Source organism: Crotalus tigris, unplaced genomic scaffold, assembly GCF_016545835.1.
Source record: "Crotalus tigris isolate CLP2741 ecotype Arizona unplaced genomic scaffold, ASM1654583v1 scf7180000023829.5930981, whole genome shotgun sequence".
NCBI lineage: Eukaryota > Metazoa > Chordata > Lepidosauria > Squamata > Viperidae > Crotalus > Crotalus tigris.
Genome location: NW_024100213.1, coordinates 3,486,379 through 3,500,253, shown reverse-complemented (window position 1 = coordinate 3,500,253; position 13,875 = coordinate 3,486,379). Strand labels below are relative to the sequence as shown.

Below are 13,875 nucleotides of genomic sequence, written 5' to 3'. Positions count from 1 at the left end.
TAACCTCGTGTCAAACCTGCACCTCAGTGAAAAGAATTTTGATTGAGGCCTGTGGGTCTATATAAAAGAAATTGTGTTTAGATATTTACCACTAAGAATATTCTCCTGCCATTTTGTTCCCCTAGCTTTGTTTTAGCAGAAATTCAGTCCAGTCCCATCCCAAAGGGCTTTTCCTAGAAAGCTAACTCATCTTGTTGTCCACTCTCACTGCCTATTTTAGGTTTTCTTAGAAGAACATTCACTAACATCGGAAATCATTATTTAATATTGTAGGATTCCGGTATGGGAATGACATCATTCCTTTCTCTAAAGTGGATGAGGAACAGATGAAGTACAAGACGGATGGGAAATGCTTTGCTGTCTTGGGATTCTGCCGATCTTCTCTGGTATGACCAATACTCAGGTGTTATCTAATAGCATGTTTAAAAAGGCCAGACAGATTGCTACAGATGAGTTGCAGATTATCTGACTACTAATTTGTGACAGAAATAGTGCTTTCAAATTGGTTTATATTATAATGATGTGATACGTATTCTTTCCATGTATATTGTGTATGGTGAAGCTTCCCCCCCCTCCTCCTCCTCCCCAATTAGAAATCTATGGATTCTGTAATAAAAAACTTAGAACTACATGGTAAAATCTGAGAAGCCCAGAGGCTTTACTGAATCAGTTTGTCCATGCTCATAGTTTAAATGTCCCATTTGTCTCCATAATAGAAATAATGGTAAAAGAATTTATTCAACCTAATAAAGAAGAATAAAATCAGAAACCAAAATGTTAACATTATGTAGCATTTTCAGAAGACAGCCAAAGTTGTCGCAAAAGGATCATACAAAACAAAATACACCCTGGCTGTTTCCTCACCTGCCCCATTTTGGCCTGGGCTGTAGGAGAGACCAGACCTCTAATTTCCACAGGTGTGTAAATTTACTCATGTAAATGCTTGATTGATACTTTCCACAGTGCGTGTGAGATTTTACAAGTGTTCCTTATAAACACAGATTTAATGCTCTTTTGAAAAGTTGCTAGGTCTGTTGTTGAAACAGGGCTTAAACACTCTCTTGAGTGCAGGACCCTGATTTACAGGCAGAATGAGACCCAGGTTCCACCTGTGTACATTGCTGGTCACTCACTGCTGAATTCATAAACTAGCAATTTTTGCCAACAAGATATTTATGTGGCTGTCTTTTGTTTTGTTGTGTTGTGGTTTTTTTTTTGGTTCACTGTTTTTTTTGATTCACTGTTTCTATGATTTCTGAGACTTGCACACAAGTTACTACAACTATTACCTTGGCCAGTGAACACTGACAGAATCATATCATTCCTATAGTGTACCATGTCACCCTTGTAATGACTGTACATTTTGCCTAATTCATTCTCATTCTGACATCACTGAATGTTGTTATTATGCATGGGCCAATCAAACCTGCTTGACTGTTTACCAGCTGCTTTAGGGAGCTGCTGCTAGAAGATCAAAACTAGATTTCTGGATTATTTGCTGCTCATACTTTCATTTCCTTTTAGCTCTAGTTTAGGACTGATGTAGTAGAACCATTTTCCCTAAAAGGGATTTGTTTAATTAAATACTGGGACACTTGTACAACAACACTATATGTTGTAACATATGTTGGTTTATTGACAGCAGTAAAGCCAAAGACAGGCCTAGAATAGACATATAGTTGGATATAGCATTGGATTTCATTGGATATAAGTCATCATGTGCCTAGTAAGGTCAGTGAGCCCATTAGGGTAGCTCTGATGTAGTGGGGCAGACCTTCAAAGAGAATAGGGGTTTTTGAAAGAACAAAGATGCAGTATTTCATGAACATAGTTTTTTTCTATGAAGTTACTTAGTTTTGCTTTCCTGGAGCTTCTCTTAGCTCCCAGTATCTTTTCCCAACTTATTATCATATTTCTAAATGTTTTTTATAGCTGAACTGGCAGTTTTAGTTTCCTGGGAAAGTGTTTTTGGAAAGAGTTCGTTTTGTTTAAAGTATACTAGTCCTATGCCTAGTTTTCTTTGCGAAGATGTTTTTTGGGTAGGGGCTTTTAGCTTGACCTTCATTGAGCTTATTCATGAGGCTTTTCACATACTTTTAAGAATGGCATAGCTAAAGGACATCCTAAGAATAGGTAGGGCCAACATCTTGCATTCATTCATCCTGGGGTCTCTAGAAATTGGAAAAAGATGAGTTATCCATCTTTAGTTTACAGTTAACAGTTTGTCGATCTGTTTCTCAGTGTTTCTCAACTTTGGCAACTTGAAGATGTATGGACTTCAATTCCCAGAGGTCTCCAGCCAGAATCTGAGAGTTGCCAAGGTTGAAAAACTCAGGTCTACACCAACTATTGTCAAGCCAACTCCTTAAAAAAGCTATAGATAGGAATATAATGCACTGTTCCATTTAATTTCAAATGCTATATTGGCCTTTTTAACGCTTGCACTTGTTTCCTTAAGGAGCTCAGTATCATAGCTAACTTTCTGGAAACATTCTAGGTTCAGACATACCGATATATGGGGAACCAAGTTCTGAAAGTCTTTGCAGCAAAGGATGATGAGGTAAAATAAACTAACCTTAATGTTAGATAAATTATTCATGTATCTTTAAATGTTCAGCTTACTGAACAAAAGCAGAGCTGACATTTTCTCTTTAGTTTTGCAAAATGAAAGAAAGCTCAGTTACGATAGGAGTAATGAGAACAGCATGGAGTTGAAAAACAATCCAAGAACAAACAACAATAACAAAAAAAGTATTTATTGGGTATGTGTTGGAGAGAGAGAGGATATATACCTAATCTAGAAAAGAGATAAATTTTTGGCATCTGAACTGAATAGTTCTGTCCAAAAGAGTATTTGTTCATAGGAGGATAGTCTTTTTGAGAACTGCTATAAATAGCGAATAGATGGTGACCACATGAGACTGAAATTATCCTTTCCTGGGGGGTTTTTATTTTTTTTGTTGCGTTAACTTTTCAGCCAAAGCAACTTTGGGAAGATAATTACCATATTCATATGTGTGTGCTTAGCACTATATAGTCCTCCCTTCACTTGAAAGATAGTACAATATGTTCTAAAGATAGTATATTAACCCAAATCACTCTTGATTTTGTGACCTGACTGTGCCATATAATGTTTGCTAAGCTTTTGAAGAGGCAAAGGGGAGCCTCGAGTCAGAAGTTAAGAGTTTAGTTCTAGGTGATAATGTGTCTTCATTTCTTTGATTCTTTATTAATGTTTCCAATTGCTAAGTTTTAATGACATTACGAATAACTGTGGGTTTTCTTGACAGGCTGCTTCAGTTGCTCTTTCTGCCTTGATTAATGCTTTAAATGAGTTGGACATGGTGGCTATAGTACGGTATGTTTATGATCGGAGATCGCAGCCACAGGTTGGAGCAGCCTTTCCATTAATTAAGAATGAATATGAGGTAATATTGATGACTGAAGAGCATAGGAATATAATTCAGAGCAATAACGTTTATGAAGATACATTCCTATATTCTATTCAATCGCCTCTTGTTAGAGCAGAGAAAAGTAGCACAAAATAGGATAAATCATAGAAAGAACAAAGAATTTCAGTTTAATATTTTCAAAAGATTTTAGATCTCATCTTGGTCTAATAGTTAAGGCTTTTCATTTCGAATCTGGATCAATTTTCAGAGGAGTTTTTAAAAAGTCTTTATGCAGTTGCTGTGCCACTGAAATAAATTCTGCATCATTGTGAGGTTTGTATTACACATAATAGTCGTCACTAAAGAATAATATAGTTCATTTTAGGGTTGGTTTTTTCCTCAGAACAACATGTGAACCCACCCCTTACGGCTTGACATTATGTACGAGTCAGGCCATTATGACTCAGTTAGCAAACCATTATGATTCATTCAAGAAGCCATTTTTGTATCCTATTATAATACTATACAGTGGATAAGTCCAGCAAAAATATTTGTACTGCTGTGTCATCTCTGCAGCATTTACATTTAGCAATGGGGGGGGGTGTACTAATAATTGGTTTGAATAGTTATTTTATTTTATTTTATTATTTTTATTTCTAGACCAGTCATAAAAGTAAAATACAGCAAACATAATGAATAAAAGAAATAAAATAAAGCAAAACACCCCAACAATTAATAAAGAGAAGGATGCACCAGGTAGTTTCTAAAAACTATGACTGTCAATAATAATTTTGCAATCTTCTTAAAAGATTTCTGAGATTTGAACAACATAGGAGGAAAGCCATAATCTCATAGTAATAGGAGCAGTTAAATTAGTGTTAATTGACGCTATGAGTTTCATTGGGTATTGGCTATATGCAGCAATGGGTATTATATAATAGCACGTGTAATGCAGAATCAGTTCTGAGTGCAGAAAAGTACAGCGTTTGTGTGTAAGATTAGTCTATCAGTTGTCATCCTAAAGGGTAGTGCCCCAATTCATGCTAAAGTAAAAAAATCTCTAGGAGGCAGAGGTAATTATACTCTAGAAAAGGTAAGGAACACTGCTTCTGTCAGTATAAATATCTAAGGCTTGACTCATTTAGAGTGAAATTATTCAAGATGGTCACTGTCAAGTTCTTTTGATGCATAGTATCAGACATGAAAGTAAATGATTTAAGATTGTATGAAGGATTGAATACAAGAACAAAAGTCTCTATGTATTGAGGGTGGTTGGTACTTCAGAGAAATACAGCACAGACCAGGATGTTGATGGTGATATTTTGATCCTGCATTTTTTATAAATAACACAAAACAGCAAGCATACCTAATGCTCCTTCCCCCTACTTTCCTCACAATATGAAGTCTGTGATGTGGGTTGGGCTGAGAGAGAGAATGATGGGTCAGTCACCCAGCCTGTCTTCCTACACGATATTGAATGTTTTAATTAAATAGTAATTTAATTTCTATTATTTGGGGTTGGTTTTTTTAAAAAAAAAATCCACAACATGCTTTTATTCCAACTGCCTTTTCTTCCACTTTCTTCCATTTTGTTCTAGTGTTTGGCTTATGTACAACTACCTTATATGGAAGATTTGAGACACTACATGTTTTCCTCCTTAAAAAATAATAAAAAGGGCACCCCGACAGGTGAGCTTACATTTTGAATCACATGCCTGTTCTTACCTACTCAGAAGTAATTTCCATCCATATTAACTCTTCTTACCCCAAAGTACACAGGATAAAGTCTATAACGTGTGGCTCCTTTATTCTGTTAAAAATCATGCCTTCTCAATATACATTCAGATGTTTAGATTATTTTCCAGATGTTTTTGTTTAGTTTTAAGCTTTTCATCCTCTCCAGTCTTTTCACTCAATTAAATTAATATTGTATATACTTTGGGTGGGGAGAAAGGAAGCATTGGCACTGATCTTAAAAGTGCCTAAGGATAATCAGGGTAATTCATCATTGTTCAACATATCCTTTAGTTGCTATGAAAAAGAGTAATCAAATCTAGCAAGGGGAGGGCACAAAATATACAGTTCAACAGTCTGCTTCCTGGTGTCTTTCATCTGATTGAAAGAGTCCTTTGTTGTATTCGTACAACAAATGATGGGCTTGTGATACAGTGTGTAGTCTGAGATACTGTTTTCCTGTGAATTGCGGATCTGCCCTTCCTCTTCCTAAATTATTACTGTTACTCTCCCGGTCACATTAAGATTGGTTTTGGTGTGTGTGTGTGTGTGTGTGTGTGTGTGTGTGTGTGTTTCTTATTAGCAGCACTATGCACTGAGACATTATCAAACTAGCATTCCCTTTGTAACTGGGTTCTCTCTATCATTTAAAAAATTGAAGCCATTTAAATGGTTGGTGATGTGCTCTATGTAGAAATGTTACAATTAGCAGTTTGGGAGTGATTATGAGCTCTAAACTGTTGTTTTTTAAAAAAAAAGATGAAAAAAAGATTGTTCCTTATGCTAAATGTAGTTGGTATAAACAACATTCCTAAAGTAGAATACTGTAGTGTTAAAAATATATTGCTAGTGTTAAAAATATATGCAGTACTGCAGGCCACTTTAGCTGACTGTGTTCAGCAGGTCAGCGGTTCAAATCTCACCAGCTCAAGGTTGACTCAGCCTTCCATCCTTCCGGGGTAGGTACAATGAGGACCCAGATTGTTGGGGGCAATGTAAATATATATATATATATACATTCCTTACTGGTGTACACCGCTTAGAGAGTGCTTGCACTTAAAGCGGTATATAAGTCTCATAAATAAATAAATAAATAAATAAATACATAAATAAAACTATCAGATGAAAGACAAGCTTTTTCTTAATGGGAGAAATGAGAATGCTGTGATCAGAAGAATGAAGATAATCTTTTGAAGATGCTTGACATTAAAATAATTCCTTTATTTGTATTTAAAAACAACATATAGTGAGATACACATGGCAGAAAAATAGAATGAAACAAAGCGGAAAAGTGGTATCTTTCAATATTTGTGCAGAAAATCCTAAGAATTTAGCTTTATAAGCAAAACAGGGATGATGTCAGGAATATCTAGAAATTGCCTATTGATTATATTCATTGTATGTACTTCTGTGCTTCTCTTTTTAGTTCAGTTTGATTTGGCCTATTTATTACCTGTAATAGGGTTATTCTAGAACTTGGAGACAGAGATTCAAGTATCCACTCAGTGGTCCAAATTGGATCAGTTATAATACACCCATTCTCAGCCCATCAAACTCAATAGAATTTAGTTTTAAAAAATTAAGAATTTTTGTTATAGGGATAAAAATTGAAAACCAAATGTTATGTATACAAATGACACATAGACTGAATCTGTTAGGACTAGAAAGAGGAGGAAGCTGCAGCAGCATTTTGGAAGAGTTTTCTCCCTCCCCCAAAGAAAGTAAGAAAATACCTGATCTTTTATGATAGATTTCCTAAACCTAGAGGTCCCCCTCTAGGTTTGTGGAGTTCATCTCCCAGAATTCTCCTTCTAGCTTGGCCATTCCTGAAAATTCTTGAGCTCCATACATCAGGTTGGAGAACACGGTCTTCACAGATGAGTCAAAGTATAATACCACTCTTTAGGCAAGCCTTTAAATACTAATGGTTTTGCTGCATGCTCTTTGCATTTTTACTGCTTTTATCTTGTATCTTTATTACTTCTACTTTTTGTTGTGTCTATGCTATGAATTGCTATGCTATGAAATGTTAAATATGAACAGAATAGAGTATATACATTGAGTAAATAAATATATGAAATGGCAGAAAAATCTGTGGCATCTTATTAACTATTTCCCTATCTATATTTGATCATCCAGAGGATCAGCTGTCTGCAGTTGACTCCCTGATTGATTCTATGTCTTTAGTTTGTGAAGATGATAGTGAAGGGACCATTGTGGATATATTTAAAACCAGCAAATTCCCAAATCCTCTATTTCAAAGATTGTACCAGGTAAGATCCTGAAAACTTTCCCTCATTCTTCTCAGCCAGATGGGTTATGTGATCAGTTGGGTTCATCTTGTGTGAATTGACTGATTTTTTTCCCACCAACATAATTTGGGAAAACTCTATTGGGGCCTGCAGGTGTCCAGCAGTCACACTATAACTGTGTGAATTAATCTACCTTATTGCCTTCCTTACATGCTCTGGGCCCATTTCGATAAATAGAAACAACACAGAACCCCCACAGTTCCCTTATTTCCTGGGCTCCATTTTCTGAGTTTGTGAACTGCTCATTATGCTAAAAAAATCCCAATTGTCCAATAGACCAAAAGAATGATTTGAATTTAGTGCCTGGAAAAATGATTAGACAACTCTTTGAATACAAGTGAGGAAATAAAGTATGTTAGTACAAAATTGAAGTTGGGGAATTTCTTTCTAAGATTCCCCCCCCCCTTCCTTCATCTGCCATGAGGGTGGGATCAGTATCATGTCTGAATCAAATAATAGCATGACATATTAAACTTTGTGAGTTTTAATTTACGGTTACTGAAAGACAAAATTTCATGGGTTGCACAACACACTCTATAACACAGTACGTAGACCACACTGGCTAGGTTTTCACAACTTGTTACACTATCCAACCCCCCCCCCCCAAACCTCTGGTCTAGGTTTGGATTGATTCAGATCATTTAATTATTAATGAGAGCGGAGTCAGTGGAAAGGTAAAGCCTTCTATTTAAAATAGTAGGAGTGAATAATAAAAACCACCACAACAATGTTAACATCAGTAAAGGAATTAAAATTTATAAGAACATAAGTAATATCCTCAACCACCAAACCCATCAACACCTTCTGAATACCTTTGCATATATGAAATACCCAGGTTAATCTATAATCCAAAATAAAAAGGGAGAAGGACCCACCACTTTATTGGAACTGGTTCTTACCCAATTTATATTAACATGCCTGTTGATAACAATATAAATTATAATAGCATGAAACAAGCTCCTCTATGCAAGAATGAAGTACGATCGTTATTGCAGTAAAAAGCGTGGTTATGTTTTATTGATTTTTTGATTGTTGTTAGTCATTGAGGATTGTTGTTGTTAGTCATTGAGGATTGTTGTTAGTCATTGAGGATTGGGTGATATCCAAGTTTAATAAATTATTATTATTATTAGCATACTGTACTTTCAGTTTACCCCAGATTCTTTGTGGTTGCAAATTAGCAATGTATATTGACACAATGCTGTGTTTGTGTATTTTTGTGCATCAGGAATCACATATTATAGCAATTCACATAAGCTATGTAGCATTTCCTCCTGCAATACTTAATCCAGTGACTCCCAAGTAGACTAGCCTATGCACACATCTCTTCATTACTTATTCTAGTCTCAGAGGAAAAACATGAAGAATACATAGAAGAATTCCACATTTCAGTATTGCAAAGACTGGACAGCTTCATGGGAATTACTGTAGAGGAGTTGAGGGCTTCACAGGTGAATCTAAATATGAGAAGCTTTAATTATTTACTTTTTGCCTTATCAGGAAATATATGATAGAACTAAATTCTGATGCAGCAATATTTTTATTATTGTATTCTAGTTTCAGTCCAGTGTTTCAGTATTAGTTTCACAAAAGTTTAAGTTTAAGCTTCCTCTTGAACTTCAACAAAGAAGGAGAAGTTCTACCTTCAATGGGAAGTTGTTCCATGGTTTTTATTCATTTATCAGGTGTCTATACAATTTTGGGTAATCTAATGTGGATTACCACAGTGAGAGTTTAACATGCTGACAATAATGAGCATGAAGATTTGCAATATTTTAAACCTTTCATCACAAACCATATCACACAACATCACCCACTTTTAGAATATAGTCGAGGACAAGTTCATATTTGTCCTCTACAGCAATCTTACTCCGTATTCATCAAAAGATATCTTCCATCATAACAAGAAAAATGCAAAATATACTTTTCATTGATTGATTGAGTCATAGATGGGTTGATTCATAGATAGATCCATTGATTTACTGATTTGACATTGCTTATTCTCTTGTGATCTTTCATCAGTGCCTGCAACATAAAGCTTTTCATCCTGATGCACCTCTACCCCCTATTGAAAACCACCTCTTAGACATGTTGGATGCTCCTCAGGAAGTGACAGAAAAATGTAAGGCTCCCCTTCAGAAAGTAAAAGCTCTTTTTCCCTTGAAGGAGGGAGGCAAAATAAAAGAGCAGAAGACAGCTCAGTCCATCTTCAAAGACAAGTGAGTTAACAGCACTGCAAAAATAGTTCTTTAGTTGTTTATCATCTTTCATCTCCTCTGGTACTTCTTTCTGTAGGGGGCACATCACTGCCTCTTGGCTGTTTGGGCTGGTCCCAAGTGCTTATTCAATAACATGGCATGGGAAGAAGCTCTTAATGTTCTAATAGTATGTAAAGCTAGCCTCTGTCTTTTGCATCCTTAAAGACTTAATGTCAGCTAAAGCTCTTTAGTGGAACAATAGCAAGTGGCAGTATCTGGCTGAACAGATAGTCAGTTGGGTAGTCAATACTTGGATGAGAGACCACCAAGAATTATAGGTCTAGGCTGGTCTGGAAAATAAGACACAAAAAAGATCTCTGAATGTTTTGGGATGGCAGATCCTTTTTTTGTCTTACAAATATGCATTTTACTTCTCTGAAGTATGTCTCGAAGCTTATAGATCTCCAGCAATGGTCAAGCCTCTTTAAATTTGCCAATGACATTATGGGAAACAGTTTTCCCTACAAATAAACATCTTAAGTTTGTTTAAGGCTTAATGTACTTCTTTTTTTTAAAAAAAAATCACTTACCCACCTAAACAGGGTAGAAATATTCATACCCCAGCTTTGGAAGGATATACATCTCTGCTCCCAAACAATCCAGATGCTAATATGTAAGGGGCAGTCACTAAACTTTTCCTCAGAGCTAAATTGGACTTGCTTTTTTTAATGAGTTTATACTATAATTTTCTACACAGTACTTCAGGGGTTTAGCCCAGTTGCACAAGAATAATGAAGGATCAACACATTCTGGAGACATGGAATTTTTTTCCTCACAGGAAAGGAAAATCTGGCATAAAAACGAAATCTTCCATCTGCATATCCTATATTAGAAAAAAAATAGGGGACCAAGCCACAAGCAGACCTTTTGTCATAGTTATATGTGTACATAATGTTCGTTTCTTCTGTCTAACGGATAGAAGGTACAGATAATGACATTAAAATTGCATATTTCTAAACCCTAAGGCTTGTTTTTAGGAAGCAAATTTGGATGTTCTTGAAGGTCATCCAACACAAGAGCATATTTAATTGGGAGTTTTTCCTCATAAGTACTGACAACTGCAAAAAGATGTTTAATAAGCTCTTAGGTATGCTAATCTGAAAGATGGTTTAGAAGTCATATCAGGCTTCTGTGTACAGAAGTACTTGGTAGCTATCAGTTTGAAAATGAGAACTAGCTAATTACATTAGAAAGGTAAATAGATTTTTCCCTTAAATATAAATTTCCCATTATTGTTAATGTCAATTTAAACATTAAAAAAGAATTGGGCGTGATTGCAAAGTACTGTTGAAGTATGCATATATATACACATGTCTAAAGGTTATATTAGTAGAATACAGAGACAATAATATTTGATTTTCAGGTATTTGGAAAAAGCATTCTGTAGCTAGTGCTGTAGTTTGAGTGGACACTCATCATTCAGACATCAGATTTGATTCCTTATTTTTCAGAATAAGCTCTGAAACAAAGTATAATTTGGAAGGAGCTTAAAGGAGAGTTGAATGCCTAATATGTATCTTCTAAAACTATTCTCACAGTAGATGTGATTACTAGATAGTTTATCTTAGGAAGAATTTCTTCAGATTGATGGCTTTATCTTCTTCCAGTAATGAAGATGGCCCCAATGCTAAAAAGCCAAAAACAGAAGATGGTGAAGCCAGTTTTGGCATTGCAAGCCTCTCTGAAGGCAATGTGATTACAGTAAGTACTCTTGGCAAAGATTCTGCCGTAGAAGAGGTTATATTGGCTACTGTGTTTAAAGATGTCTTTTCTTGATGAGGCAAGCAAGTACTGAGAACTAGATGATTGGCCTATTTCTTAGGCCATATCCAATGTCTTTTTGGTCATTTTTTCCCCATATAGGTATCCAATATAATGATTGAAAGAGTGTTGTAGATTATTAACCCTCAACTGGGTAAACTGAAGTGCCTATGAATGGTTTCCTCATAATGTGCCTTGTGAACACACTTTCAATTTCAAATGCAGTAGCTTTAGTGATTAACATGCATGCAAACTACATCCTATTCTGTGAAACCATGAGCTCTCTTTAAGTATATATTTTCTTTAAAAAAAACATTTAAATGGAATATTTACAAGAACACAAAATAGTTCCTTAAATAATTCAGCCTTCTATGGATTTAGAACCATTAGTTGTATGCTTCCTCAGCAGAAAGATGTATATAGTGTAAAGATGGGATTGTGGCAAATGCTGTTCAGTATAAGGGAGTGCAAAGTGATGCATGTGGTCTCTGAATGGATCTTAACATATATGTTCATGGTTACAAGTATTGATGATTCTGTATTGTATCCAAATCACAGACAAGTGCCTTAAATACTTGAAGAAATGATGAAAGTGTTTGTGAGTTTCCCTGATGCATCTATTTGTCCCTTGTATAACACACAATTCTGGACTTGATTGGCATTGGCTCTTCTGCTGCTGCTTTTGCTGCTTTGTCAGTTTTGGCTCCTGCAGACTGCTTGAACAAGTCCCCACAGTTTTCTTGGCAAAGTTTTTTTTAAAAAGTGATTTGTCATTGCCTGCTTCCAAGGGCTGAGTGAATGTGATTGACTGAAGGACACTATTTCACTCTTTACAGTATTAAACTAATAAAGGAGAATATTTGTACGTCAGGGTTGACATGAGGGGTCTGAGCTTGCTTGTTTTCTTGTAGACATTTCATTACTCAAACTAGGTAATGTCATCAGGGCTAGTAAGGAATGCAGTTTGCTGTCAGTTTATAGTTTATGCTGATCTGCATGCTGATTAGATTAACTCCAAGGTTAACATCAGACCAACAATTGAGTAAACAATATCCCAATCAAGAAACTGCCAAAGAAGCCAACAGCAAACAAAGAATCTCTAAGACCACCACTAGAATATAAACTGACAGCAAACTGCATTCCTTACTAGCCCTGATGATGTTGCCTAGTATGGGTAGTGAAACGTCTGAAAGAAAATAAGCAAACGCAGAGAGCATCAAGCCCCACCCCCCTTACAGTATTAAAAAAATAAAACAATTGTTCCCCATATAAGAATGTTTTAAGTAACTCTTGTTTGAGATTAGCCCTTACATGTAATTGGTGGAAACTAATTTTTGGTTTCTGATCAATTCTATGTATTTAGTGAAATACATTATTTCCTCTCTTAATTCCTATAGGAGCTATCTATGGCTTAGTCTTTTCTTCACCTGTTATAGTTCACATTTTGGAATGTCTAGAAAGCCACATGGATGTTTTCTCTTCTAACATTAGATGGCTAGGGCAGCTATTTTATATCCATTTGGCTGATATGCTTGGCTTGTAAATAAGCATAAGTAAGAATGAATAATTAACTTGCAATTTGGGAAAAGTTACATATGAAAGCAACACAAACCTTTCTTGTAATCTTTAGACAGTATGACAATTTCAGGTGAGGGCATCATATTGTAGATTCATCTTACAGAGCTCTTCCTTTCACATCCTGTTTTGACCAAGACATTGCACTTTATGAGTATCTAAAGGCCTATTTGATTTAGCTAGAAATGAGAAAGGTCAGAATTAAGCTTTGTATTTCATTAAAATTTGGAAGAAGGCTATGAAAGCTGGGGAAGAGGACATGACTCTAACTGAAGTATTTTGTAGGTTGGAAGTGTCAATCCAGCAGAAGATTTCAGAGTACTAGTGAGGAAGAAGAATGCTGACTTCAAAGAAGGTAAATGGAAGTTCATTTATTTGAATGAAAAACATTGGCAATACTCCTGGGATCCAAGTGTCCTGACTCCAAAATTGCCATTTTTAAAACTGTTCAACCAGGAGAATAGTGTTAAGTGATACTGAGATTTAGTGCAGAAATCTTTCTAAGTCCAGGTGAGTCATACCGGTATGTTCCTTGATGTTAACTATTTTAATTGAATCCCTTATCTTTCTTATCTTGAAGAAGTAAGGAAGTATTAGAAGAGTATTGGAAAAAATATTGGAAGTATTGGGAAAAGTGAATCTCTTCACTTACAATAAACTTATGTTATCTGTTTAGCACTATTTATTTAGAATTTAATCCTACTTTTAGTAGGATTTTCCTATAGCACGTTTGTATAGGAGTGTAATTCTAAATTTCTGCAATAATATATATCTAATGTATATACACTGTATATTATCCTAAATTTTCTAAAAATGTAATAAATAATAAATTGTTGGTTTAGT

General features: G+C 35.4%; 1 protein-coding gene across 1 annotated transcript in view; it reads left to right on the top strand.

Annotated features, from left to right (window-relative positions):
• Positions 1 to 13,875, top strand: part of XRCC5 (X-ray repair cross complementing 5) — a 54,752-nt gene that overhangs the window by 17,170 nt on the left and 23,707 nt on the right. Inside the window, exons 9-16 of the mRNA XM_039321857.1 lie at positions 274 to 386; positions 2,498 to 2,560; positions 3,291 to 3,428; positions 4,991 to 5,081; positions 7,266 to 7,399; positions 9,461 to 9,657; positions 11,304 to 11,397; positions 13,318 to 13,387. Coding sequence (XP_039177791.1) covers positions 274 to 386; positions 2,498 to 2,560; positions 3,291 to 3,428; positions 4,991 to 5,081; positions 7,266 to 7,399; positions 9,461 to 9,657; positions 11,304 to 11,397; positions 13,318 to 13,387 — 900 coding nt within the window. The remainder of the gene's footprint in view (positions 1 to 273; positions 387 to 2,497; positions 2,561 to 3,290; positions 3,429 to 4,990; positions 5,082 to 7,265; positions 7,400 to 9,460; positions 9,658 to 11,303; positions 11,398 to 13,317; positions 13,388 to 13,875) is intronic.